Source organism: Mauremys reevesii, linkage group 1 (assembly GCF_016161935.1).
Source record: "Mauremys reevesii isolate NIE-2019 linkage group 1, ASM1616193v1, whole genome shotgun sequence".
Lineage (NCBI taxonomy): Eukaryota > Metazoa > Chordata > Testudines > Geoemydidae > Mauremys > Mauremys reevesii.
In genome coordinates this window covers 25,504,014-25,528,420 of record NC_052623.1, presented here as the reverse complement: position 1 = coordinate 25,528,420, position 24,407 = coordinate 25,504,014, and the positions used below count along the sequence as shown (strand labels likewise).

General features: G+C 43.9%; 2 protein-coding genes across 20 annotated transcripts in view; one reads left to right on the top strand and one right to left on the bottom strand.

The window, feature by feature from the left end:
* Positions 1-1,939: 1,939 nt before the first annotated feature.
* CCDC90B (coiled-coil domain containing 90B) lies at positions 1,940-15,910 on the top strand. Of its 2 annotated transcripts, none has more exons than XM_039541249.1 (9): positions 1,940-2,114; positions 5,458-5,577; positions 6,979-7,082; positions 9,674-9,775; positions 10,484-10,525; positions 10,617-10,688; positions 10,781-10,834; positions 12,540-12,654; positions 14,571-15,910. In XM_039541249.1, the coding sequence occupies exons 1-9, from the start codon at positions 2,018-2,020 to the stop codon at positions 14,624-14,626; spliced, it is 762 nt and encodes a 253-aa protein (XP_039397183.1). In that variant the 5' UTR covers positions 1,940-2,017; the 3' UTR covers positions 14,627-15,910. The 2 variants fall into 2 exon arrangements, with proteins under 2 accessions (XP_039397183.1, XP_039397189.1); XM_039541255.1 differs by lacking the exon at positions 1,940-2,114 and adding an exon at positions 2,272-2,400.
* A 2,344-nt stretch (positions 15,911-18,254) lies between these two features.
* ANKRD42 (ankyrin repeat domain 42) overlaps positions 18,255-24,407 on the bottom strand; it is a 41,806-nt gene continuing 35,653 nt past the window's right edge. For 8 of the 18 annotated variants that reach the window (XM_039541208.1, XM_039541199.1, XM_039541191.1 and 5 more), the window contains 2 exons: positions 23,619-23,781; positions 18,255-19,490 (listed from right to left, as the gene is read on the bottom strand). In XM_039541208.1, the coding sequence (XP_039397142.1) occupies positions 19,395-19,490; positions 23,619-23,781 (259 nt within the window). In that variant the 3' untranslated portion in view covers positions 18,255-19,394. Of the gene's footprint in view, positions 19,491-20,162; positions 20,319-21,960; positions 22,068-23,618; positions 23,782-24,407 lie in introns of those variants that run through there. The other 10 variants (XR_005599239.1, XR_005599241.1, XR_005599240.1 and 7 more) reach the window with 10 other exon arrangements.

Below are 24,407 nucleotides of genomic sequence, written 5' to 3'. Positions count from 1 at the left end.
GCTCCTCGAAGGCATCAAGGGAGCCAGCGGACGCCGCCCGGAGGAACTCCGCTCGGAGACGTGAACGGACTAAGGATCGGAAACAAGCCCCACAGTCGCAGGAGTCTCCACTGGCCAACTGCCTCTCCCTGGTCACGTAGATGGCCATCTTAGCCAGGGCGAGGAGGAGGTTGACCAGGAGGTCCCGCGACTTCGTGGGGCCACGGATAGGGAGTGCATGGAGAAGCAGGTGGGGGGAAAAGTGCAGCCAGAAACGCAATAGGATGTTGGTGAGGAGCCGGTATAGGGGCTGCAGCCTGGCGCACTCTACGTAAACGTGTGCCAGGGTCTCCCTCACGCCGCAGAAGGGGCAGGTGTCTGGGACAGGGGTAAACCGCGCCAAGTACACGCCCGTGCTCACGGCCCCATGGAGGAGCCGCCAACTGATATCCCTGACGGGTCTCGGGACCAGGGTGGAGTACAGGCTGGCCCACCGGGGCTCCTCACCCTCCAGAGGTGGCAGGAGGTCCCGCCACTTGGTGTCGGGGCGGGACACGAGGGTGAGGCAGTGAAGGGTGTGGAGCACGAGCGCGTAGAGATGCTTCCTTGGCGCGGTTTGGAAACGGACCGGCTGCAGATCATGCAGCCGGCTTGCGGAGAAGGGGCGGGGGGGGGGTGGTCGGGTCCACGGGGAAGGGGCCCGATGAAGAGGTCCGGAGGGCTCGGGGTGGGGGATGGGCGGGGCGTGCCCTCACGCAGGACCCGGTCGAGGTAAGCCCGAGCAGCGGGCGGCAAAGCGGCCTTCACCTCCTGTAGTACGCGCCGGGGAGTACAAAGTCTGGAGAGCCCCATACGCTGAGCGAGCGTCAGGGGATCCAGCCAGTCTCCCCGGTCGTAGTCCAGGAGGTCTCCGACCCTGGTAGCTTCTGCCAGGACCAACCTCTGGCGCACCGCGGGGGACTCCGCCACCTGCACACGGAGCTGGGGGTTGTGTAGCAGGGGCTCCGCGAGGAGATCTGCCCCCTCGGTGGCCGCCACGGACCTGGTCGCAGAGAACAGCTTCCAGGTCCGGAGGAGGTCCTGGTAGAAGACCGGCTGCCCAGAGAGGTCTCGCGGAAGGCCCCTCGGATCGAGATAAAGGAGCTGCCAGTCGTATCGGAGCCCTGCAACCCCCAGTACCTGTTAGCCCTTCACTAGGCCGCAGCCTGGGGCTTTCCAGGCTGGAGTTCCTCCGCTCCTCAGCCTGTCCCCAGCCCTACTTCACCCTCAGGTATCCAGTCTCTAGCTCCCTGCAGCCAGACCCTTCAGAGAGAGACCCATAAGTATCTAGGTAGGTGCCAAGTACTGAGCTCTGTTTGACTCCATTTAAAATTCTTACCTGCTCCAGAAGTCGGTGTCTGGGAGACCATGTAAAGATTCACAAGGGAGGCAGCACCATAACTAAACAATTACATGTGTGCAAGTGGCTGTGCATCTACCAGTGTGTGAGCGCGTCAGTGTGGGTATTGCCCTTTGCACAAGTGTGTGCATACGAGTGAATGAGTGGGAAAGTGTGTGGGTGTGGGCATGCAAAGGGGTGTGCATACCAGTGGAGGTAGGGGGGATCTGTGCATGCAGGGGTGTGTATTGTGTGTGCATGTGAGTGCATGAGTGTGAAAACGTGTGGGTGGGTGCACGCGAGGGGGTGATTATGAATGCAAGTGTGTGCTCGTGTGGGTGTGTGCATGCAAAGGGGTGTGCATACCAGTGGAGGTAGGGGGGATCTGTGCATGCAGGGGTGTGTATTGTGTGTGCATGCGAGTGAATGAGTGTGAAAACGTGTGGGTGTGTGCACGCAAGGGGGGGTGATTCCGAGTGGAAGTGTGTGCGCGTGTGGCCACACGAGGGCGCCGCGGGCTGCAGCGCCCCGCGAGCAGGGCGGCCCCACGAGACTACAATTCCCAGAGCGCACCGGGGCGCCCGCCGGAAGAGCTGGGCCGCCGCCGCCGCCGGCGGGAGACTGTCCCTGGCGCTGCTGCCCGCGCGGCGGAGGAGGCGGATGAGGGGCAGCGGGCTGGGCCGGAGGCTCCTGGCCTCGGGGGGCGGCTCGCGGCCGGGCGCGCTCTTGGGCGCTGCGGTGCCGGCCCCCAGGAGAGGTGAGAGGCGCCTCTGCCCGCCCCCGCGGTGAGGGACCCCCCCCCCCATCATCTGCCCCACCGAGGGGGATGGACTCGCCCCCACTCTGGGCGGTGCGCCCCGGGGGGGGGGGGTGTCAGTACCCAGCTGGGTGAGCTCATAGCCCCTCCCCCCCGGTGTCACTGTTTAGCTCCGTGCCAAGGGGCTCCCCCGCCACGGACCAGGGCCCCAGCAGGGTGCTAGGCGCTGTACCAAAGAACAGAAAACCCAGCCCCTCCCCCGGAGAGCTTGGGGTCCAAATCTAAGGTAAGAGCCAATAGGAGATTGGGGGCGGGGGGGTGCACAGCGAGGCCTTTACACTGCCACTTTACAGCGCTGAAACGATCTCGCTCGGGTGTGAAAAAACACCGCCCTGAGCGATGCCCGTTTCGGCGCTGTGAAGTGGCAGTGTGGACAGTGCACCAGGTAGCCACTCCCCTCGTGGGGGTGGGTGCTTTACAACGCTGGGAGAGCGCTCTGGTGCCGTGACTACACAGCCCCGTTAAAGAGCTTTAAAATTGGTAGTGAAGACACACTCTGAGATAATACTGGGGGGGTCAGCATGATTGGCAGCCGTCACTGCCCACCCTGTGTCAAACTGCAGTCTAGGTGGGGGGGGGGGTTTGGTGGCATCACAGCAAAGAAGGGATTTGAAGGAGGACAATGAGTTGGATTTGCAGATTTTTATGGGACTTTCCTTGTAGACATGAGGGGTACTGAGTGAGAAAGCAGGAAAGTGCTCATTTGAAAATATAAGTGGTTGACCGAGAAGACTGGGCTTACTGGGAGACAGAGGTGGGAGTCGAGAGGTCAGTAGTGTATGAGAATTGATAAGTGGCATGTGGGGTGATGTGCAAGCATGTTGGAGGACAGGGTTAGAATTCAAAATTACTTTGACAAACTCGGGAATTGATCTGAATTCAACAAGATGAAATTCCATAAAGATAAATGCAAAGTACTACACTTAGGAAGGACAAATCAACTACAGAATGGATTATAACTGGCTAATTGGTAGTACCGCTAAAAAGGATCTGCAAGTTGTAGTGAAAAATCACAAATTGAATGTGCACCAACAATATGATGTAGCTGCAAAAAAGGTCAGTATTCTGGGCCATATTAACAGGAGTGTTGTAGGTAAGGTCTCAGCTGGAATACTGTGTCCAGTTTTGTATGCCATACTTTAAGAAAAATGTGGACAAAATAGAGAGTCCAGAAGAGAGCTACAGAAATGATGAAAGATTTAGAAACCAGACCTTTGAGGAAAGACTAAAATGAGCATGTTTAGTCTTGACAAAGGAAGACAAAACAATAACAGATTTCAAATATGTTAGAGACTGTTATAAAGAAGATGATGATCAATTATTCTCTATGTCCACAAGAAGTAATGAGCTTGATCTGCAGCAAGAGAGATTCTGGTTAGATGTTAGGGAAAAAAACTTTTCAACTATAAGGATAATTAAGCTCTGGAATAGGCTTCTAAGGGAGGTTACAGAATTCCCCTGACAAGCCTTTAAAGTGAAAGTAAATAGCTTACATTTGAAATGATAGAGAAGAGGGAGCTACTGGAGGGAGGCAAAGAGAGAGAGGGGTGAAGTACTCAGTGTGGGGAGCTAGGGAAATGATCTTCATAGGAACATTTTGAATGGCTACAAGCAGGGCAAGAACGTCAAGACCAGCAAAGAGGATGTTGCAGTAATGGTGATGTGAACTGAGAGCCTGGGTGAGGTTTTTAGCTGTGTGGGTGGATAGGAAAGGCTGTATCTTGGAGCTGTTGTGCAGAAAGAATTAGCAAGATTTAGCTGGAGCTGGGATGCGAGGAGATAGAGAGTGAGGGCTTGTGCAGGGGTTCTGTGGCAAAAATAGTATGCGATCACACAGTCTTTATCATAATGCACACGGGCAACCTTAATTCTGACCTTTCCTAACTTTTGAGTGCTTGACTTTGCAACCTTAACATTCTCTTAATAGTTTGGGTTGTTGTTGTTTTTTTTCCATGTTCAGTCCTGGTCAAGAAAAAAAGCACTGCAAGATCAGAGGGGACTGAGTGAGATAGGCCTGTATAATTAATAGACTGACCCCCAACCCCCGTGCTGCCTGGGGTTGGGGCTGACCCCCAATCCTCATGCCACCTGCTGCTGGGGCTGCTGCCCACAGCCGATGCTGATCTTCCCCTCCCCGAGCTCCATGCCTCCCATGGCTGAGGCTGATCGCCCCGCCCCAGCTCTGCACTGCCCAGGGGTTAGCTCTGAAGCCAGCAAATTTCTCCACTTTCTTGCTGACGGGCAGTGCTGCCTTCAGCTGATGCCCAGGTAGCAGCCTCCACTCTCTGCTCTGCCTTGCAGCTGGTACAAATGCCCAGTTTTGGGGAAGAAGTAGGGCCGGCCGGGACAGAGCTATTTGGAACAGTTTGGAGAATGAGATGCACAGAGGAGTGAAAGAACTTGTAGGAAATTAGAGATGCAGGCATAGGTAAATCACAAGAACTGTTAAAACTTCAAATCCCAGTTCTTTATATCCTCTGGGATGTCATCTTTCACACAGTAAAATCAATAGTCTTTAACTCAACAAATTTGTAATATATTAGGTGTTAAAATCATGTGTCAAAATCTGTTGCCTAATTGGTTAGTTGGTAAACCAGTAAATTCTTCCCAAGCACTGGCACTACGTAATTATTGGTGATTTATTGACATAGCACCCCCGTTTTGTGTGTCACTAGAAGATGCAATCCCTTTGCTGATAGGGTGCTGGGGAAGAAGTTGGTGTGAAGAATGCAGCTGGTGGTTGTGTAGTTTTCTGACAGAGGGCCCTCAGAACGATGCTGGTTGTACATCCCCTTTCTTGTTGGCTACATTAGAACAGTTACACTTTTAAAAGTAGAAACATAATTTAAATACCTTCCTTTTAATAGTTAATACATTACTGATAATCATCAAGTTATTCAATCACAGTATTTTGACCTTTGGTATACCCAGAGTCTTGGCTGTAGCACAAGTCTCTACCTTGGATACCTGAATTTGGGATTGTTGTTTGGGTTCTAGGGATGGAGCAAACATTTGTAAAGACATTGAGAACGATGATGAGTTTTAGAACATTTAGGGGCAGGAAAAAATGCTGGTTAGACTGACTATTTCCCTCTGCTTTATAATCAAGCTATTGAAGGAGGACCAACACTCTTTGTTGTACACATATTAGTGTGCTGGGGTCCTCCTTTCCACAATGAAAGATTATGCAGCAAAAACTCTTTAATGTTATTGCATTCCAGGATAAAATTAACAAGGAAACGAATGAGTAAACAGCTTCTTAATAGCTTCTTGCCATTTTCAGGTTTTGCTGCCACAGCCCCTGTGAAGTCGTATGACATGAGAAGAGTTGAAATAACCCCACTGGAACAGAGAAAATTAACCTTTGATACCCACGCATTGGTACGGGAGCTGGAAGTTCATGGTGAGCAATACTTATTTAGTATCTCAAGTGAAATCATACTGCTACTTTCCCAAAAGTATTAAGGGGTTCCTATTTGTCATGCATGTCTGTTTGTAGCTGCTACAGTGTAAATGGAAGCATCCCATGTAGATTGTTGTCTATACGGCCATAAAAATAAACTCAGTAAGGTAACATTTACTTACCTTGTAGGATTGTGGTAGCTTATATATAGTGCCTTCCATCAGAGAAACTTAATGCACTCTGTAACTGTAAAGTATCACTAAAATATGAAGAATAACTGTGATAGTCATGTTAAAATATAGATTCATTCTACCAGTTACTAATAAACCATTAATTTATTGAAATTGAATTTTTTTAAAAATCTAACTGACATTTCCCCCACTTCCTTTTGGTTTACATTTTTTCATTTCACTCAGCTTGAACAACATAGAAACAGTTTGTTTTTTTGTTTGCTTGTTTTTAAACAATCCATTTCTCATACACTAGTATGATAGTGCAGTGTTGGGGATTCAAACATGTTCATTTGTCTCATCTTTGATATGGTTTTGTCTTACATAAAAAAACAGGTATTACAGTGATCAAGCTGTAAACATAGAGGTCATCAGCATTAGAGGAGGGAAGAGACCTATTGAGTCCAGCCTCCTTCCAGTGTAAAGTATTTACAGTACAAATAGATTTCATGACATTCTCAGAACTTCCATGCAGCTTGGGTGTGGATTGGGCTGGTAGTTAGAAAAATTAGCTAGTTTTTTAAAAATATAATTGAGACTCCGGGGAAGCTAAAGCTTTAGAACCGTACCAGACTACACACAAATATTAGCACTGGTAAGTAGAAGTCCTAATGGTCCAATTTTGATCTGGTGTAAATGGGTGCAATGTTCTTGAAGTCAACAGTGTTTCTAATGCGTATGCCCAGTCTGAATTTGCCCCAAAGAATGTGAAGCAATTTCAGTTTATGTAGCATTCCCTTATTAATTTCATTCTTTTTCCCCCCCTAGGATGCACAGTCTGTAGCAAAGGATAAACTTGGTTTTTTAAATAGTATTTGTGAGAAAATACTATACATTAGAAAAAACTAAATAGCCCATGGCAGTTGAACAGGTTGCAGATTATGCTCCTATTGCATGTGGCACCTGCAGAAAGGTCATTGTTTTTTGTATGTTCAAAATATAATGGATGCACTTCAGATTCAAAGCTGCAAAAGTTCAGAATTTTGAAAAGTTAGTGATGTTAAAAGTTTTGGTAGCTTGGTGGTTGAATCCATCATGTCACTGGCAGTGTGACCTGTAATTTACCTTTGCACTAGCATACTGAGCTTTATGCTTATTGTGTAGCTTTTGCTTGCCTCTCCATACAATTTTTCATTTCATCTTAACCTGTCATCCTTCAACTGTCTTCCAGGTTTTGGTAAAGAACAAGCAGAGACCATTGTATCAGCGTTAACAACTTTGTCAAATGTTAGCCTAGACACAGTCTATAAGGATATGGTGACCCAAGCTCAGCAGGTAACAAATCAATGATTTGTTGTATCCTTGTCATTTTATCTGTCCATGAAGCATCATAAACACAAATGGTGCTTTATAAAATATAGTAGTTTATACATTTTAGTGATACTACTAGTATAGTGGATACTTTACTGAGGCAGATTGTCCTAAAATCCTAACTGAGCTTAAATTAGAGAGGGATAAGTGATATCTTGCATTTACTACAGCACCTTTCATCCCATAAGAACCAAAAGTTATTTCTTTCCAAAAGTAAGAATGATCTACAAATGCTATGCAGGGATCACTTCATCTGCTACTGAAAGGCAGCCTGTGGGGTGAGACAGCAACTGTTTAACAACACAGCAACACTGCACCACAGTTTAGGACAGGAAGTGAATTTCAAGGAAGATTATCCTGATTGTTAATCATGATATGGATGCTTTAAGTAGGGGAAAAGTAGCCTGTGTCTTTTATTTAACAGCAGCATAGATTTACAGCATTGGTTGGTTTCTTGTTGCTAAATTAAAAACCACCAAAACTGGTTCATGATGATCTTGACTCTTTCTGCATATTTGGTTCATGGAACTGGTCTGTTATACAGTTCAAACATACACTGATGCTTCATGCAAAGAATAATATTGATTGTCTTCTTCCACTTGTAGGTTCAAGCTAGTTCTTGTAAAATTATGTGATTGTAGTTAGCCAGTAAAATAATTTGGTGTGTCTGGGTGTACGGGGGAGGATAATTAATTTAATCATAACAAATGTGTGAAATTGAAGGGATCTAAGAATTTTCCTTTCTTTGGGCAGTAGACAATTGGGCCAGTGTAACTAGACTCTGATACAAAATAATAGTTTAATTAATCAAGAAGACACTAGGCTGAGAATTATGTACCACTTATGTTCAGTGAGAATATTCTATTAAGCACAAATTACTTCTCCATTATTAAGCCATGGAGTTTTATTGCCAACAGATTTTTTTCCCTTAGTTAATTTTTGAGAACTTTTACCGTGATAACTAAATTATGGCAGTGAGGAGAACCCAGGAACTTGTGTTAATCTTTTCATTTAATATGGAAACCCTACTGGCTTTGAGACCCTGCTGTGTCTAAAGAAGCATAAATGTCCATTGCCTAACACCTAGATCCCAAATGTAGCTTCCTTGTAACAATGTGGTGTAGCTTAGTGAATGTTCTATTCAGCCTCAGAATTTAAATTTTTTTTTAACTTGGTGTGTGGAGATAATAGATCCAAACATAAGCACAGTCAAAGTACTGTAAGGAATTGTAAAAAAACTAACACTGTGTGTGTATTCAACACAGTAGGGATCAGACCTGATTTTTCCATTGGCTTCAATGGGAGTGGGCTCAGGCTAAACTGTAGGTACAGTAGAACCTCAGAACTACGAACAGCTTGGGAATGGAGGTTGTTCATACCTCTGAAATGTTTGGGACTCTGAACAAAACGTTATGGTTGTTCTTTCACAAGTTTACAACTGAACATTGACTTAATATACTATGCAGAAGAAAAATGCTGCTTTCCCTTTATTTTTTTAGTAGTTTACATTTAGCACAGTACTGTATTTGCTCTTTTTTTATTATCATTTGTGTGTGTGTGTGTGTGTGTGTGTGTGTGTGTCTCTCTCTCTCTCTCTCTCTCTCTCTCGCTGCTGCTGCTGCCTGATTGTGTACTTCCAGTTCCAAATGAGGTGTATGGTTGACTGGTCAGTTCATAACTCTGAGGTTCTACTGTAATTTTGAAATGGAATTCAGGAGTACTAACTCCCTTGAATCCTGAATTGGGGCTGGGCATTTTCCTTCTCACTAAGCCCAGTAGCCTCAAAAGCAGGCTCCCGCATAATTCCATGTCACTAACATTTAAAGGAACAGTATGATAAAACTGTCTAGGACCTTTAAGTATCATAAGAACCTGGGGTCAATTAGGTTTTTTGCTCACTTCAAATCTAAGGGTTCCTATTATTTTTTTAAATTCTAAGTTGAAGTGAATTTAGTGCTTGTGAAAGTGGCAGCTTAGCAGTGCTGGAAGCTGAACTCTGTCCACACAATAGGTAAGTCAGTGAGATTTCCCACAATGCCTTGCCAATGTGCTCATCACATTGGGGTGAGAGGGCAATTTGGTATCCATAACCATTCAGTCCTTGGCCTCTCAGCCAACCCTTATAGCAAGGAGGACTCATTAGTGCTAAATATGATGGTGTCCACTAGGAACTGGACTGAGACCATCAGCACATTTCATACGGGCATCAAAAGTAAGTGGTGACTGAAGGTTCAACCAGGGAATTCTGGTCTATTTTATTGACCAACTGTGTGGACCAAATACCTGTGGCTTTTCTACCTTAGTTTTAGAATTGTTCTATAAAACAGCAAAAGTAATGGTTCTGAATCCCTCGAACAAACTCCAGCTTTTCATTGTCTGTTACTGTATGACTTTTATTTTTTTGTTTTATTTTATGCTTGACAGTCACCAGTTAATGATTTCATGCACATCAAGACTTTGCTTTCTGTGACCTAAGCATCTCTCTTTCTTCCTGTTGAAATGCAATGCTTGTAAAGGTCTTAGCAGTTCTGAGTGATTACTGTATTATTTCCTAGGAAATAACTCTGCAGCAGATAATGGCGCATTTGGACTCTATTCGGAAAGATATGGTAATCCTAGAGAAAAGTGAATTTGCAAACCTGAGAGCAGAAAATGAGGTACTACTGAATCTTTGTAACTGAACAGATAAATTGCAAAATATGTTGAGAAGTATTCTTTTGGAACAAACTATTTAGATATAAGCAAGCACTGATACTTTCACCAGTACTGAAAGCTTAGTTTTCTTGTCCTTTAAAAATTAACAATCTGTCTGTGACTCTGCCTTGTAAGTGGCATGTGTTGTGTTCATATAAACGTGAATTTGGGATACAGATTCACATAATTCCCGCAGAAGAAAACAAACCCATGTTTAAATCCCTGAATGGTCTGATGTACTTTCATTTAAGGCCTTTACCATTATTTAATGCTGGAAAAGTGTGTAGGTCTTTGAGACACAGAATTCAACAAAACTGTGTGATTTAGATGTTTTTACTTCACTTTCCTTTTCCTGAGAGCATTTTGTATATTCATGGATGTATTTCCACTATTCTTAGGACATATGAGTCACCATTCAGAATGACAAGATGCTTAAGTGCACTATCCATAGACATTGATCCACTTGGTTTTATCAAATTTCAAATAGATCTAGATATCAGACATAATTGATATTAGAAGTTTGACTAATATTGGCATGTCTGATCTGAGACAGACAGTGATCCAATTCAGTCAGTTTAACAAATATGTGATAGCAATGATCTGACTATCCAACTAAAATGGTTAGTCATTTACTAATTCTGTAAAATGGTCTTTTTTTTCTTTGTACCTAGAAAATGAAAATTGAGTTGGATCAAGTTAAACAGCAGCTAATGGTAAGTAAACAGCAAGTACTATATTACATTATAGAGTGTAATATTCAGGGAAGTGTGTAATTAGTTTATTTTATCTTTGCTTGTTTTGAAGAATGAAACCAGTAAAATCAGAGCTGATAATAAGCTGGACATAAATCTGGAAAGGAGCAGAGTGACAGATATGGTAAGCTATTTGTTTTTAAAAGATGTCTATATCAATTGTTTGCCATATTCCATTACTGAGATTGTAATTTCTCCCTTCTTCTTAATCTGTAGTTCACAGATCAGGAAAAGAATCTAATGGAAGCAACTACAGAGTTTCATAAAAAAGTGAGTAAGAGCTGTTCTGTAGTAATAATTGACAGTTTTATATTATGGACCCAGTCCTGCCTTCCTCATGTACCCACAATTCTGACTGGAGTTAGCAGGATTTTGTCTGTACAAGAAATGAAAGATACCACGTGACTTAAACCTGTGTTTCTTAAGCACACATTAAAATACTCATATATACATGTACAAGTATGAATATCATAAACTGGATCATGTTCTAATGCATCCAATCTGCTTCCTTTGAAATAAACTCTTTGCATAAAATTTTAAAACATTATTCATGACTTGTTAATGCTGGTTATTGTGCTCTTGTATTTTAGCTGTATTCTGTATTAACATTTATAGCACAAATAACTCTATATAGTTTATATTTACTTTAATGAAGACTTGTACTCTCAAAGAACATCAGGAACCTAGGTCCTTCACGCTTGGTCAGAATTTTCAAACCTGCTCTCTACCGTGTTCTGTCATTGGCTACCCTCCTTCTCACTCTTCATGCTTCGGTCACTCACGTGGTTGCACCTCCCATCGGTACACCGTTGGTTCACAGGTCTGCCTCTCCACTCCTGACTTGTCTCCCTTCATTCAGTCCTTCATCTTTAGCCTGTTTTTTTAGTTTCTTCCCTGGTGTCTGATCATCAAACTCCACACAGCCAAAACTGCTCCTGACCTTTTCTCTCAAACCCTCCCCATTCTCTAAGTTCTCTGGGACTGCTAACAACACTAGCATTCTCCGTGTCACTCAGGTCTGTGACTCCTCACTCTTTTGCCTTGCACATTCGCACTATCTAACTTCCCACTTCATCCATAACATTTCTAATGGAATTTGTGGGTACTTTTATTTAGGTGCTTAAACATGGTCAGCATTGCAGTTAAACTGATACAGGACTTACTGTACCATGTTTCCACAGTAAAATATGCGGGAATTAATTAATTAAACTCTCTAGACAAAATAAATGGCTGTTATTTCCCTTCCTGCCATGTGTCGTGTATGTTTTGTAGCCAGTAACTGCTCTGTAGAAGGTCTTAAATATGCTGTTTGAGCTATGAAATGGGTCTCTGTGCTGAATGAAGGTTAGAAGTGTAATGTGCTAAATCAAGGTCACTGCTAGGTAGACAGTATAACATTAGATATAAACCCTTAAACTTCTGGGCATAGCCAATTGCAAACTGACTGGGGTTAGGAAGAAATTTCCTCTTTTGAACAGATTATTTCTTAACTGTCAGCTGTAGGGTTTCTTATACCTTTCTCTGAAGACTCTTACTGCCAATGTCAGGGCAGGACGCAGACAAAATGGAGCTGAATTCATAAGGCAGTTCATGGAAGGGGAGGGGAATATTTTTTAAAAGTTAATCAAAATATACGTCTATGTTGAATGTGCCCCCTAGACAGATTAGTTGGGGCATTTGACATGCACATCACGTTGAACTCAATTTTAGTTTTTTCTTTGCTATTCTCCTTTCAGAAGCACTCTTCAGTTGTATTACATACTGCTCTGCTCATCTTGTAAGCTCACTTATAGGCTACACATCTTAATTCAACAAGGGTTTTGAGGTTTCTCATTTAAATGGATTTTTCTCTTTATGTAGTATAGCTGACAGTGTTGCTGTCTGTTTTTTTTGTTGTTGTTGTTGTTGTTGTTTTTAAGTTGAGGGAGCAGGAGATGAGACCCATACATATACCATGTCTTGTAATGTATTTCAGGATTCGAGTACCAACAGTGCTATTGCAGAAATCAGTAATAAAATTGATACACAAATAGCCTCCTTAAAAACTCTCATGGAATCGAATAAACTGGAGACGATACGTTATTTGGCAGGTATGTTGGCGGGGAGGGGCATTAATTATGTAGTGTGTTTCAGAAACGTAAAATTTGATTCAAAGTGCGGGCTTTAGGAAGCTCAGTTCTTGGAAAGCTCCTTTGGTAGCCTGGTCATAGTTCCTGAGTTCATTCACATTAAAACATGTGCAGCAAACAAAATGAGTATATGTATATACATAATTATGAAGATAAGACCATAGATGTACCTCACAAGAGGACAAATTAAAGATATGGTCTCTAGGCCGAAGAGTTTAGTCTCAAGTCGGGTGTGGCAAGGGATCTGGTAAATGATGGGAAAGATTGAAGCAAAAGGAGGTCAAGAGATCATTTGTTCTGCTGGTGAACATCTCTTATTTAGCTTTAATCATAATTTACAAAAGAATTATTTGACATAAATCATGGGTCAGCAGAACACTTGAGGGGGTTTGTCACCAACTTCAATGAGATCACGATTGGGCCCAAAATTGGGATAGGAGGGACATGAATACAGGATATAAAAACTGCTTCCCAGGACATTCATCCTTGCCACAGTTAGCAAGCCCCTGCTGCAGAGGTGCCCCAGTGAAAACCATCCTGGGCCCCTCTCAGCCACCAAAGAATTGTTCTGAGTCTTAAAGCTCATCTATAGAGAATGAAGTGGTATATTCACGTATCCATATGGTCTGATGTGGTGGTAGTTTGAGTTGGCTTGCTCTAAAAAGTCTTAAAAGCTTATGACTTCTATTGCAGGGACATACTGATATGTAGGGAGATTTTGACCTCGATCAACGTACCTTAACCACAGCAGCAGTAAACTTCCCAGTCAAGTTTTCAAAGAAACATACTTTCAATTTGGTAATTTATGTAAGCTTTAAAGAAAACAAATTGAGCTCAGATGAGATTGTCAAATGAATCTGCCTGTAGACAGGGAAAATTACACAAAATTGGAGGTGGGTGAAAGGGAAATAACCAAACAATTGTGGTAGTGAGAAAGCAAGTCCAACAATAAGAACTGAACATCTTAACATAAGAATGGCCATAGTGAGTCAGACCAAAGGTCCATCCAGCCCAGTATCCTGTCTACTGACAGTGGACGAAGCCAGGTGCCCCAGAGGGAGTGAACCTAACAGGTAATGATCAAGTGATCTCTCTCCTTCCATCCATCTCCACCCTCTGACAAACAGGCTAGGGACACCATTCCTTACCCATCCTGGCTAATAGCCATTAATGGACTTAATCTCCATGAGTATATCTAGTTCTCTTTTAAACCCTGTTATAGTCCTAGCCTTCACAACCTCCTCAGGCAAGGAGATCCACAGGTTGACTGTGCACTGTGTGAAGAAGAACTTCCTTTTATTTGTTTTAAACCTGCTGCCCATTGATTTCATTTGGTAGCCCCTAGTTCTTATATTATGGGAACAAATAAATAACTTTTCCTTATTCACTTTCTCCACATCACTCATGATTTTATATACTGCTATCATATCCCCCCTTGGTCTCCTCTTTTCTAAGCTGAGAAGTCCCAACCTCTTTAATCTCTCCTCATGTGGGACCCGTTCCAAACCCCTGATCATTTTAGTTGCCCTTCTCTGAACCTTTGCTAAACTTCTGGTTCAACTAATATAGAAAGAGTTGTTGAGATTTCATACATTCTGCTCTTAGCTACCCCGACATTGTACCAGTTATGTGTATTGTTAACTGAGTTCTCTCTCCTGGTTTGAAACATTTTTTTTTATTGTTTAATGAAAATTTGTCATAACTGCCCCAATCCCTAAAATAGTTTTTGTACTGAAAGGGTTGAAACTTAGAAGCACTTTTAAAATGTCTCATATCATGTAGAGTTCTATACATTCTTCTATCTGTGGCAAAAATGAATTCCTTGCATGTAACATAAGGCGATATTGAGTGTTACATTATTTCCTTTCTTTTTACAGCTTCTGTTTTCACTTGCCTAGCAATAGCACTGGGATTTTATAGGTTTTGGAAATAGACCCAGAGGAATTACTGCGCTACAAACAGAGGAAGAAAAGGCCGCCCGCATCATGGAACATCTGCTAGGTCATACTGTGTTCGCTACTGCGGATATTCTTAGTGCCTTTGTTCTTATATTGATTCTTAATGCGTACTAAAAAATATTCTCTTCAATAATAAAGGTCAAAATAGTTAGGGGCAATAATAGGAACCTTTCCTTAACTTCTAATGGATTCTTCAGTGGGCCTTTTTTCAAAAACCTCATACAGAAGAAACACTGAACATGTCCCATGATTAATTTTGGAAAGGTTCTGTTCTCATGTCCCTGCCAAAGAAAGGTGTTTACCGTCTGATGTGACCAAATGCAAGGAGCTATCCTACTCTGAAACTTCTGTGCATCTTAAACTACGGGAGCTGCATGTTTGTGTCCCATCCCGATTCTCCTCTCCCCTGATGGCTGAGGTATGTCCACCTTTATAAAATAAAGCCTTTTCAAAAGGATCCCTTTCCCAGCATAAAGCTGAATCATATGGATTAAAAATTACCAGTAGCTGTAAGACTAAAGTGCGCACCCCTTCTTTGACAGTTTCCTCCACCCATACAACCAAACGATTTTTTAATCCTCTTGTCTAAGGGGAAATGTCCCATTGGCAACGTGTGTGTATAACTCCTTGAGCAAGACAAAGGTGGTTTTTTTTTTTTTACTCCTTTCCTTTGCTGGAGATACAGAACTTACCTATATGGTCCATATCCTTTACCTGAAAGCAGAATCTGCCTTGAAATGTGGATATGTTACATTTCTTGCATGAAACTGCTGATGCTCCTGCCCCCAGATCCCTCTGGAAAGCAGGTGAGCACCACAATCCTTGGGAAATAAATTGGTCCCATTGACTGTCCTAAACCAAACTCAGATCATGATCTCTTTACCTTCTGCCAATGGCTAATAAATTTCAATATTAAGACATGACAGGATGGGATGATATTTTTGCAGCGTTTAAGCAACCAATCATATTTTATTTAAGTCCTTGTCACGAGATTATTTTTCGTCACAAGTGTAATTAACAGTGTCGATGCTTAGTTCCGTTCATTACAAGTAACTGTGTTCCTATTGAGCACATTTTAACTGAGTAGTCTCTGTACGGGGGAGAGAGGTATATAGTAATGTATAGAGGCATATTCAGGTGACTCTGTCTTACTATTTACAAATGGAATTTGCTAGTGTCCTGTGAATTTTATATTCTCTGTATGAAATTCTGTATTTAAACAGTCCCTTGTGGCATAATAAAACTGTTACATTGCTGTCCAAGGACTTTGAGTACAATTTACCAATTAGTAAAACTGAGATAACATCTTACAGTAAGAATAGTTATTCCCCTAAGAGCTTAGGCGACTTTATTTATGTATTTTCCTTGTACGTGCTCTGTACCGAGAGAATTAATTACTTTTTCACCCCTTTGTATGATGGTTTTAGATGTGTTACAAGTAAAGATTTTAGAGAATCACTTGAGCCTATTCTAAACACCATATTTATAGTTAGGGGGTCTGCTTAAATCACAAAAGTCACACATTTTTCGCAGGTTAGTCATGGCATAAATAGCAAATTTCGCAGATGTTTATGCCGTGACCATCCTACAGCGGGTTTCTCCGCAGTGTTTCTCAAACTGGGGGCCCTTGCAAGCCTGTTGTAGGGGGCTTATGGTACTGCCACCCTTACTCCAGCAGCCGTGTCGCCTGAAGCTGGGCGGCGGGAAAGTGGCAGCTGCTGGCTGGGTGCCCAGCTCTGAAGGCAGCTCCCTCACCAGCAGCAGCAGAGAAATAAGGGTGACATGGCATTGCCAGCCTTACTTCTGTGCTGCTGGTGGTGGCGGCGGTGCTGCCTTCAGAGCTGGGTTCCCGGCCAGCAGCCACTGCTCTCCACTCGCCCTTAAGACTGTGCAGCCAGAGACCAGATTTCATGGTAAATGACTTGATTTTCATGACCGTGAATTTGGTAGACCCCTATTGATAGTATTCATCTTCCAGTGTACCTCAACCATTCCGTTTGCAGCATCCACCTCTAACTGATCCACATAGGGTTCTTTGCGGTGATGAACACTACACAAATATTTGACACCAAAAATGGCTGTGGGCATATCTGGTAATCACATCTGAAGTTCTCTTCCACAGATCATGATTCATTTGCTCTCAACAGGTAGATCCCAGGAGTTGCATTTCCCCCTGCCCTTACCTGCTCCTCAGTAATGGCTGATCAGCTTTAAGATTTGGTATCTGCCAAACTGACATACTGTGAGGAAAGATAGTTACATGTCTGAATTGGGGATAAGGGAATCTGAATTTAAGGCATCTGGAAGAAAGGGCAAGTTACTCCAAGTTAGACTCTTCTCTGAAGTTGACCCAAAGAATCCTCAAAATAGAGCAATCACCACCCCGTTCCTTAAACATTCCTCCCCCGTACATGACTATTTCTCACATGAAAGGAAACACTTTTCTTTAATTCTTTGTTTCCCCCTTCATAATCATTTGTTAGTCACCCCTAATGGCATGGAATTGAGTAAATTCCTACTCTGGAAGTATAGGTTTGTTGAATGGAATACGTGTCATTTCCATGTGCAGCGCACTCATTAAAACCAATGTAAGTTTTGAGAACAGCCTGACGGCAGGCTTGGGCTTAATGGCTGCAGAGATAAATTCGGATCTAGGGAGCATTAGCTGTTTGGAACTTTGTCTGATTATTGTATGTTTTCTGTCATAGAACTTTTATTTTATTCACCAGCTTCCCTCAGCTTTCAGAGTTGTGTTTTCTTGGCTTATTTGTTTCTTGATTCTGCAGAATCTTTGTATATGGAGGGCTTGAGTTAAATTTCAAAGGTCTTTCTCCACTGCTCGTCCTACTTTTTGCAAAATAAATGGCCATTCCAGCAAAGTGTTGAAGCCAACATGAGTCATTGGGCGGCAAGTTGTATGCTTGGGGCCTACGTTTTATGGTGTATTTTCCTGACATGCTGCTGCTACATGCTACAAGGGCCTCTCCCCAAAACTTCCCCTTAGTCTGTGATGAACCTTGCATCCAGGGCAAGTACATCCTCAGACATTAGGGACTGGAGCCTATACATTTGTTTTCCCATTCAAACAAAGCTGATTTCTCCTAACTGTAACTATGGGAGGAGGCAGCACCACAGTATCAAATGCATTTGCTGGGTGCTTGTGTGTGTGTAGTTTATATATTCCTGAAAACTATTCTAAGTATATTAGTAATAGTGTCCAGTTTTTATCGTCTTATACTAAGTTTGGGTGAGGGGGCTATAGGTTGTAGAGTTGCCAGAGGGCTGCAGGAAATATTTTGGAAAATACCTGCCCTTTGATGTAATATGATGTGTTCAAAAGGCAAAAAAAATTCTCTTTTGAAAGTATTTTGATGACCCCTCAGGAAAAGTAATGTCAGCCCGGGGTGATTAGTCAGAAAAGTGAACTCCCTCAAATGCAGGGAAATCACCCTAACCTTCCGTTCAGTTTGATGGCAGGATTTTCACAAGAGATTGTGAGGAAGAGCATCTTTGAGATATCCCTCCTACATTTAATTCATTTGTAGAGTGAAATCCGAGTTTATATTTAATACCTCTGTACAGACCAGCCAAAAGTCAGGATTGTTCTATGACTGTTTTAATTTATTCAGAAGTATAGCTACTTTATGTGACACTTAAGATTATAAAGTATTGCAAATGCAGCACAATCACAACTAAGGGCGAAATTCTCCTTCCTCTGACTGCTCTAGTCTTGTTGGTATCAGTGTTTTTTACACAGCTGTAATTTGGTTCTGAGTGGTCTGGCTAGTAAAACTGTCAACTCCTTTGTTCCCCTTTAACTGAAACCTTATTCCTCATGCAGTGAAATCAGCGTAAGGGAGTTTGCTGTTAAGTGATGACCATGTGAGGAGTTGGCACAGCCTGATTATTTACACAAGCAGGTATTTGTAGGGTGTGTATATTGTCCTTAGGTTGCCCCATCTCTTTTCCTTCTGTCATTTGAATTATTTTCATATAAGTGACATATGAAAGATGTCATTGTCCATGTCTTAGTGAAAGACATGGAAGAGTTCGGATAAACAAGAATACTTGGTCTGGAGGTTCAGTTAGAGCAACTCTCTGCAAAAGTACTTAAGTTTCTATTTTCTGAGTATATGATGAAAATATGGGTAAAATTTTCAAAAGTGATTTAGGCACGTAAGCACCTAATTTTCATTGAAAGTCAAGGGGACTTAGGAGCCTAGCTCACTTCTAAAAATTGAACTTAAATGCTTTTGAAAACTTTACCCTATATGATTTGCTAACCAGTCACTACCATGTGCTAGTACAGAAAGGAAAAAAAAATTCACCATTTCAGAAAACGGAGTCTCTCTCCACACTAAGATTTATCTTTAAGCAAAGAACCAGGTACATAGCTAGTTAAAACTACAAGGATCAGAAACCATACGTGGTGTACAACATTAAGCTGCAAATATATTATATGCACACTTCTGTAGTATCTTGAGGCTTGCTTGCCTTCTACCAGTGCTATTACATAACATTTCCACTACCTCTAGTGAAATATCAGAATCTGACTTAGAGAGAGACCTTTCAGACAGGAATAAAAGGTAACCCTTGTTTGTCATGAGTTTAGCTCATGGCAGTATTGTCTGATATGGCCTTGTCCTGTCACTGTTAGAGAGCATTGCATTTCCTGTGTGAACACCCTTCTCTAACGCTCAGTCTGACAAGATGGATGCAAAACAGCAATGCTCCATTCACGCCTCAGTATCGTCTCACAAACACTCCGCCGGGGCTGCCTGGTGGCTTTTTCTTCATTTTCTTTTTCTCTTTTCCTAAATCAGAGGCAGCCTCACCTTCCTAAAAAAAGAACATAAAAGCCATTAAATTGCAGTCACTCACCTACACCTGCTTCCCTAGCAAGGGAGGATTTTAAACCACAAACTCCTTTGAACGGTCCCAAAATGCTGTCTTACAGGATAAGAGTAATAGCCAGGATCATGGCTTATTCTAACACCCAGTTATTGAGCCTGTCATTTGGAAATCAAGCCACTGGAATGACCCGTTTCTTATATCTTACTTTTCTTTCCCTCCAGCCACCCTGCCAGCAATGTCTTCACCACTAACTAGCTGATCTGATCTGCCTGCCCCTTGCTATTTGCCTAAGGTGAGGAATGAAGCAGATAGAGGTGCCACTTCCCAATTAGACAACACTCCCTTCTGGGATAGATGTTCAGCTTCCTGATCCTGTCATGTGTTTTAAGAGAGGGCTGAAGACTTGAAAAAGAGTAGTGATGCAAACTGAACAGAACTTTTATTTCAGCTATGGTATGGTTCAGTGCTGACCGCAGGGCACCAAGAAGGCTGCAGAGTATACTGTAAGTGCCACAGATATTACACTTCGTTCTGAACATCATTAATACTTTGGTGTTTGAAATTGAGACTTGGTTGTTAAGGACAAACTCAAGCTTGTTCTTTTCATTAGAGGCACTTAAAATACTCTAGGCATTTAGGAACTTCCTCAAAAATTACCTTTTTGTTTGTTTGTTTGTTTTCATCTTTAAGTGAGAAGGTCTATTGTTGAGTGGGGGCAACAGGGACGTTGTGTGGCACTCAGAGATTGCATTATCTCTGCGTATCCCAGAGACTGAAATAGAATGTAGCGTTCTGACATTTTGATTCATGAGGCTATGGATAATACAAAGAATACAAATGTGGTACTTTAGTCAAGGTACAGCATGCCAACATTTACAGGGTCGGACAAGATGCTAGCAATGCTGCCCTGGGTTTACTGCTGTACTTGGGATTGTCTCAGTTGCTATCTACATTGGTTTAATTCTGGAGCCAAGCAGGAGGAGATGGGAAATTCCGAAGATGAAAGCTCAATCGCTCACCTCTGACGTGGGTTAGAGGCGTCAGACCAGCAGAGTCCTCTGGTGGATCATAGCAGTGTAAAACCAGAAAGGACCCCTCGGTCTGGTACAGAGGTGGCTTTGAAAATTAATCTGCCTCAGTGGAAGAAGTTCCCGCTCCCCTGTCTGAGAAGCTATTGACGTGGTTACCCCTGTTAAACTGCAGCTCAATTGTGCCATTTCAGAGATATAAGAGTAAAATACACCCCTCGTGTAGCTGCATTGAGTTAAATGGACTAATACAGCTGCTAGAGTAGCCCCAGGTTTTCCAAAACGCTCTGGTGAGCTGGTGTCCTAACCCATGCCCCGGGGTTGTGTCATGGAAGCAGAAAGTGGTGGCTTTTCAGCAGCACTGGGGGGAGGGTGCAGCAGGCAAGAAGAGATGCTTAGATGGGATGCAAAGGTCAAGGCAATGTGTGAGAGCAGCCATGGCTGAGGGAGAGAAGTGGGGAAGCAGCCATGAAGGAGAAGACAGGGGGAGGGCATGAGGGGAGTAGAAGCAGTCATGAAGAGAGTAGGGTTGAGAAAAGCTAGTTGAAGAGATGTGGGATTCGCTATGAGATAGAAAGCATGGGGGTTAGTGAGAAATGGGACAGTTATGAATGCAGGTTATGCAGTGGGGTGAATGCAGTTATCAGTGGGGCCTGTGGCATAGTGAGATTGAAGGGGACACAGATTAGGGTTGGGCACAGACATGGAGCAATTTTATAGCCATCGGTGGCTATGACATGAGTGGGATTTCCAGGTGATCGGGTATCCACATAAAACCCACTCCTTCTTAATTGCCTAGTCTTGCTGCCAGTCTCAGCAGAGGCCCATGGAGACTCAGCTAACGTCTCACCACGAGAAACAGTGGGCAGCTCCAAGTTAGGGCTGAGGCCCGGGACAAAGCAGTGTGGGAAAGCTTCTGCTGCTGCAGTCTGTGCAATATCTGCCTTGCAAGTAAATGAAGAACTTGGTCTCTGATGCTGTTAATCAGGCACCTGCATGAAATTGCATATTGATGCTTGACAAAGATTAGGGTGCTGGTGCATTGAGACCACTAGCTACCATGCAGACAAAAACTGTCTCATTGTTTCCTTGTGATTACCCATCTGTCCAGATCCACCTGTTGTCTCTCTCTTAGGTCTGGTCTACACTGGGGGGGGTGTCGATGTAAGATATGCAACTTCAGCTACGGGAATACCATAGCTGAAGTCGACGTATCTTATCCCGACTTACCTCCCGTCCTCATGGCGCAGGATCGACGTCCGCGGCTCCCCTGTTGACTCCGCTACTGCCGGTCGCTCCAGTGGAGTTCCGGAGTCAACGGGGAGCGTGTTCGGGGATCGATTATATTGTGTTTCATCTAGACGGGATATATCGATCCCCGATAAATCGATCGCTACCCGCTGATACGGCGGGTAGTCTGGACGTACCCTTATAAATAGATTATAAGCTCTTTCGGGCAGGGACTGTCTTTGTTCTGTGTCTGTGCAGTGCCTACCGCCACGGGGTCCTGATCCATGCCTCAGAAGCCTAGGTGCTACAATATACAAATAATATAGAAGCCATAATGAATTAAATGTGACACAGAAACTAACTGAACATTCTGAACTGCAATTGTGATGTAATATTAGCCTCTGGCCAGAAGATGGCAGTGCAAGAATTAAACCAGGGGTTCGTTGATCTATGTGGAACTCTGCTGGCAAGTTTCAGGTAAGGCTTTGTGCACACAAAACAATAGTGAATAGTACTTAGCCCTTCCGTCCCTGAGGATGAGAGTAATTTATTTTGCCTTAGCCAAACAGGAGAGGTGGGGGCTGGGCATGTGGCTGTGGTCTATTTAGTTTACCCTATTCCTGACCCTTCAGTTCTCATTGCTTTGCCAAATGTTGCATTGAAAATGCATTACTCCTCTTGGTTGGTGGGAGGAAGCTGGGGATTTAAGCTGCCTGAATGGGGAGTGCTGGGGCTTTGGCTACCTGAGAAGGCAGATTTGGGATTGTGCAGTAAACACATTATCTTGGTTTTTCTGCTCACTAACCACTAGTGAAATAGTTAATGTGAAATTTAAATGGCCATCACTGGCTTCAGAGTTAAGACATGGGAGCAGTTCACACCTGGCTTAGCTAGTGTAGCAGGCTGTCTACATGCTCCAGAATACAAAACTACATTGATTTATACCAGAGGTGGGCAAACTACTGCCCGCAGGACCCAGCCCCTCCCCTACTGTCCGTGTCTTCCCCCCCCCCCCCCCCACCGCAGCCTCAGCTCACTGTCGCCAGCACTCTGGTTGGGAATGGGGCTGTTGAATAAGGGGCAGGAGGTTCCGGGAGGCAGTCAGGGGATGGGGAATGGGAGAGGTGTGGGAGTCCTGGGGGGGCCTGTCAGGGGTGGGGGTGTGGATAGGGGTCAGGGCAGTCAGTGGACAGGGAGCAGGGGGAGTTGGATAGGGGGTAGGGTCCTGGGGAGGCGATTAGGGGCAGGGGGTCCCAGGAGGGGGTGGGAAGTGGGATGGGAAGCCAGGGTCTTTGGGGAGGCACAGCCTTCCCTACCCAGCCCTCCATACAGTTTCGGAACCCCGATGTGGCCCTCAGGCCAAAAAGTTTGCCCACCCCTGATTTATACTCTGTTTTTGTGGGAAAGATTTTCTTTGCCTACAGGGCTAGAAACTGGGGGGAAGAAAGCAGGGATTGTGGACCTGAGTTCTGTAGCAAGGGATGGATTCTGTGGTATATGCCAGGGCTCCCACATGATTCTGTTGTTGGGGAGGAGGGGAGTTGGCTTTTTTTCCCCACACTTTCTGAAGCAGCCTGTGGGACAGTTATCATGTACCATAGTTCCATGTTGTTCATATCTAGGGAGTTGGGTCCAGGCCTATGGCCAATAAGGCAGATAGCTGTGCACCTGTCTGGCTTCAAGTGGTGGCTGTAAGGAAGAGCAATCCTTCCTGTCTGAGCACCCGCTCTTTGGAGGTGCTGACCCAGGTGGACACAACAGATGCTGCTGCTGTCTTTAGGCAACTGAGCTATATGTTGCTAATGAACCTTGTACCTTTTCATGTTGTTTTTCACACATTCCCCAAAGCAGTCACCTGAGGGCAGACACTCACCCCAGAGATGGTGGGTGTGAGCTGCAGTTTCTCCAGACACTCTTTGAGGTGGCTTGTCTCTGCTCGGTATTCATCCAGCTGACGCTCCAGTTTCTCTCGACGGACACGTTCGTATTCTAGCTGGGCCTCCAGTTCTCGAATCATCCTGCCAAATGCAAAAATCAGGCAAGCCAAGTCTGATGAAATGCTGTTAACTATGTCAGCTCCTGCCTTTGTTACTCTGTGGTGGCCCAAAAGGAGGGTGCAGGCACTTTCCTGTTGCCACAGGGTAAGATAGCTTATGGGAGCCTGGGGGTGATACACCTGGAACTGCCCTTCCTGCTGCTCCAGGAAGGAGTACTGGGTCCCCAGCATCTGCTGCCAACACCAGCATAAATACAGGAAGGCCACATTCCAACCTTTGGTGGCCTTTTATCAGCTAAGATGATTATTTAAGCACCAATAGCGTGCTCTGTGTTGTAAAAGAGTTCAAGGGAGACATGTTCCCTGCTCTGATGAGTGTGAAATCTCTTTGGGACTATGGAGAAACACTACACACATTAGCCAGTGCCTGACCTCGCACCACGGGGAACTCTAAATTGGAATCCTACTCAGCTACAGCACTAGGTGGGGAGAAGAGAGAGAAGCTCTTTGCTGCTCTAAGAAGCTAGGTCTACATAGATGTAAGCTGGGTCTGAATGAACTCTCCCCTGACATCTAGTGATGAGCTGGGGGGAGAAGATTTCAGGAACAGACTGTATTTGCATAGACACACTACTCCTGCTAGGTATG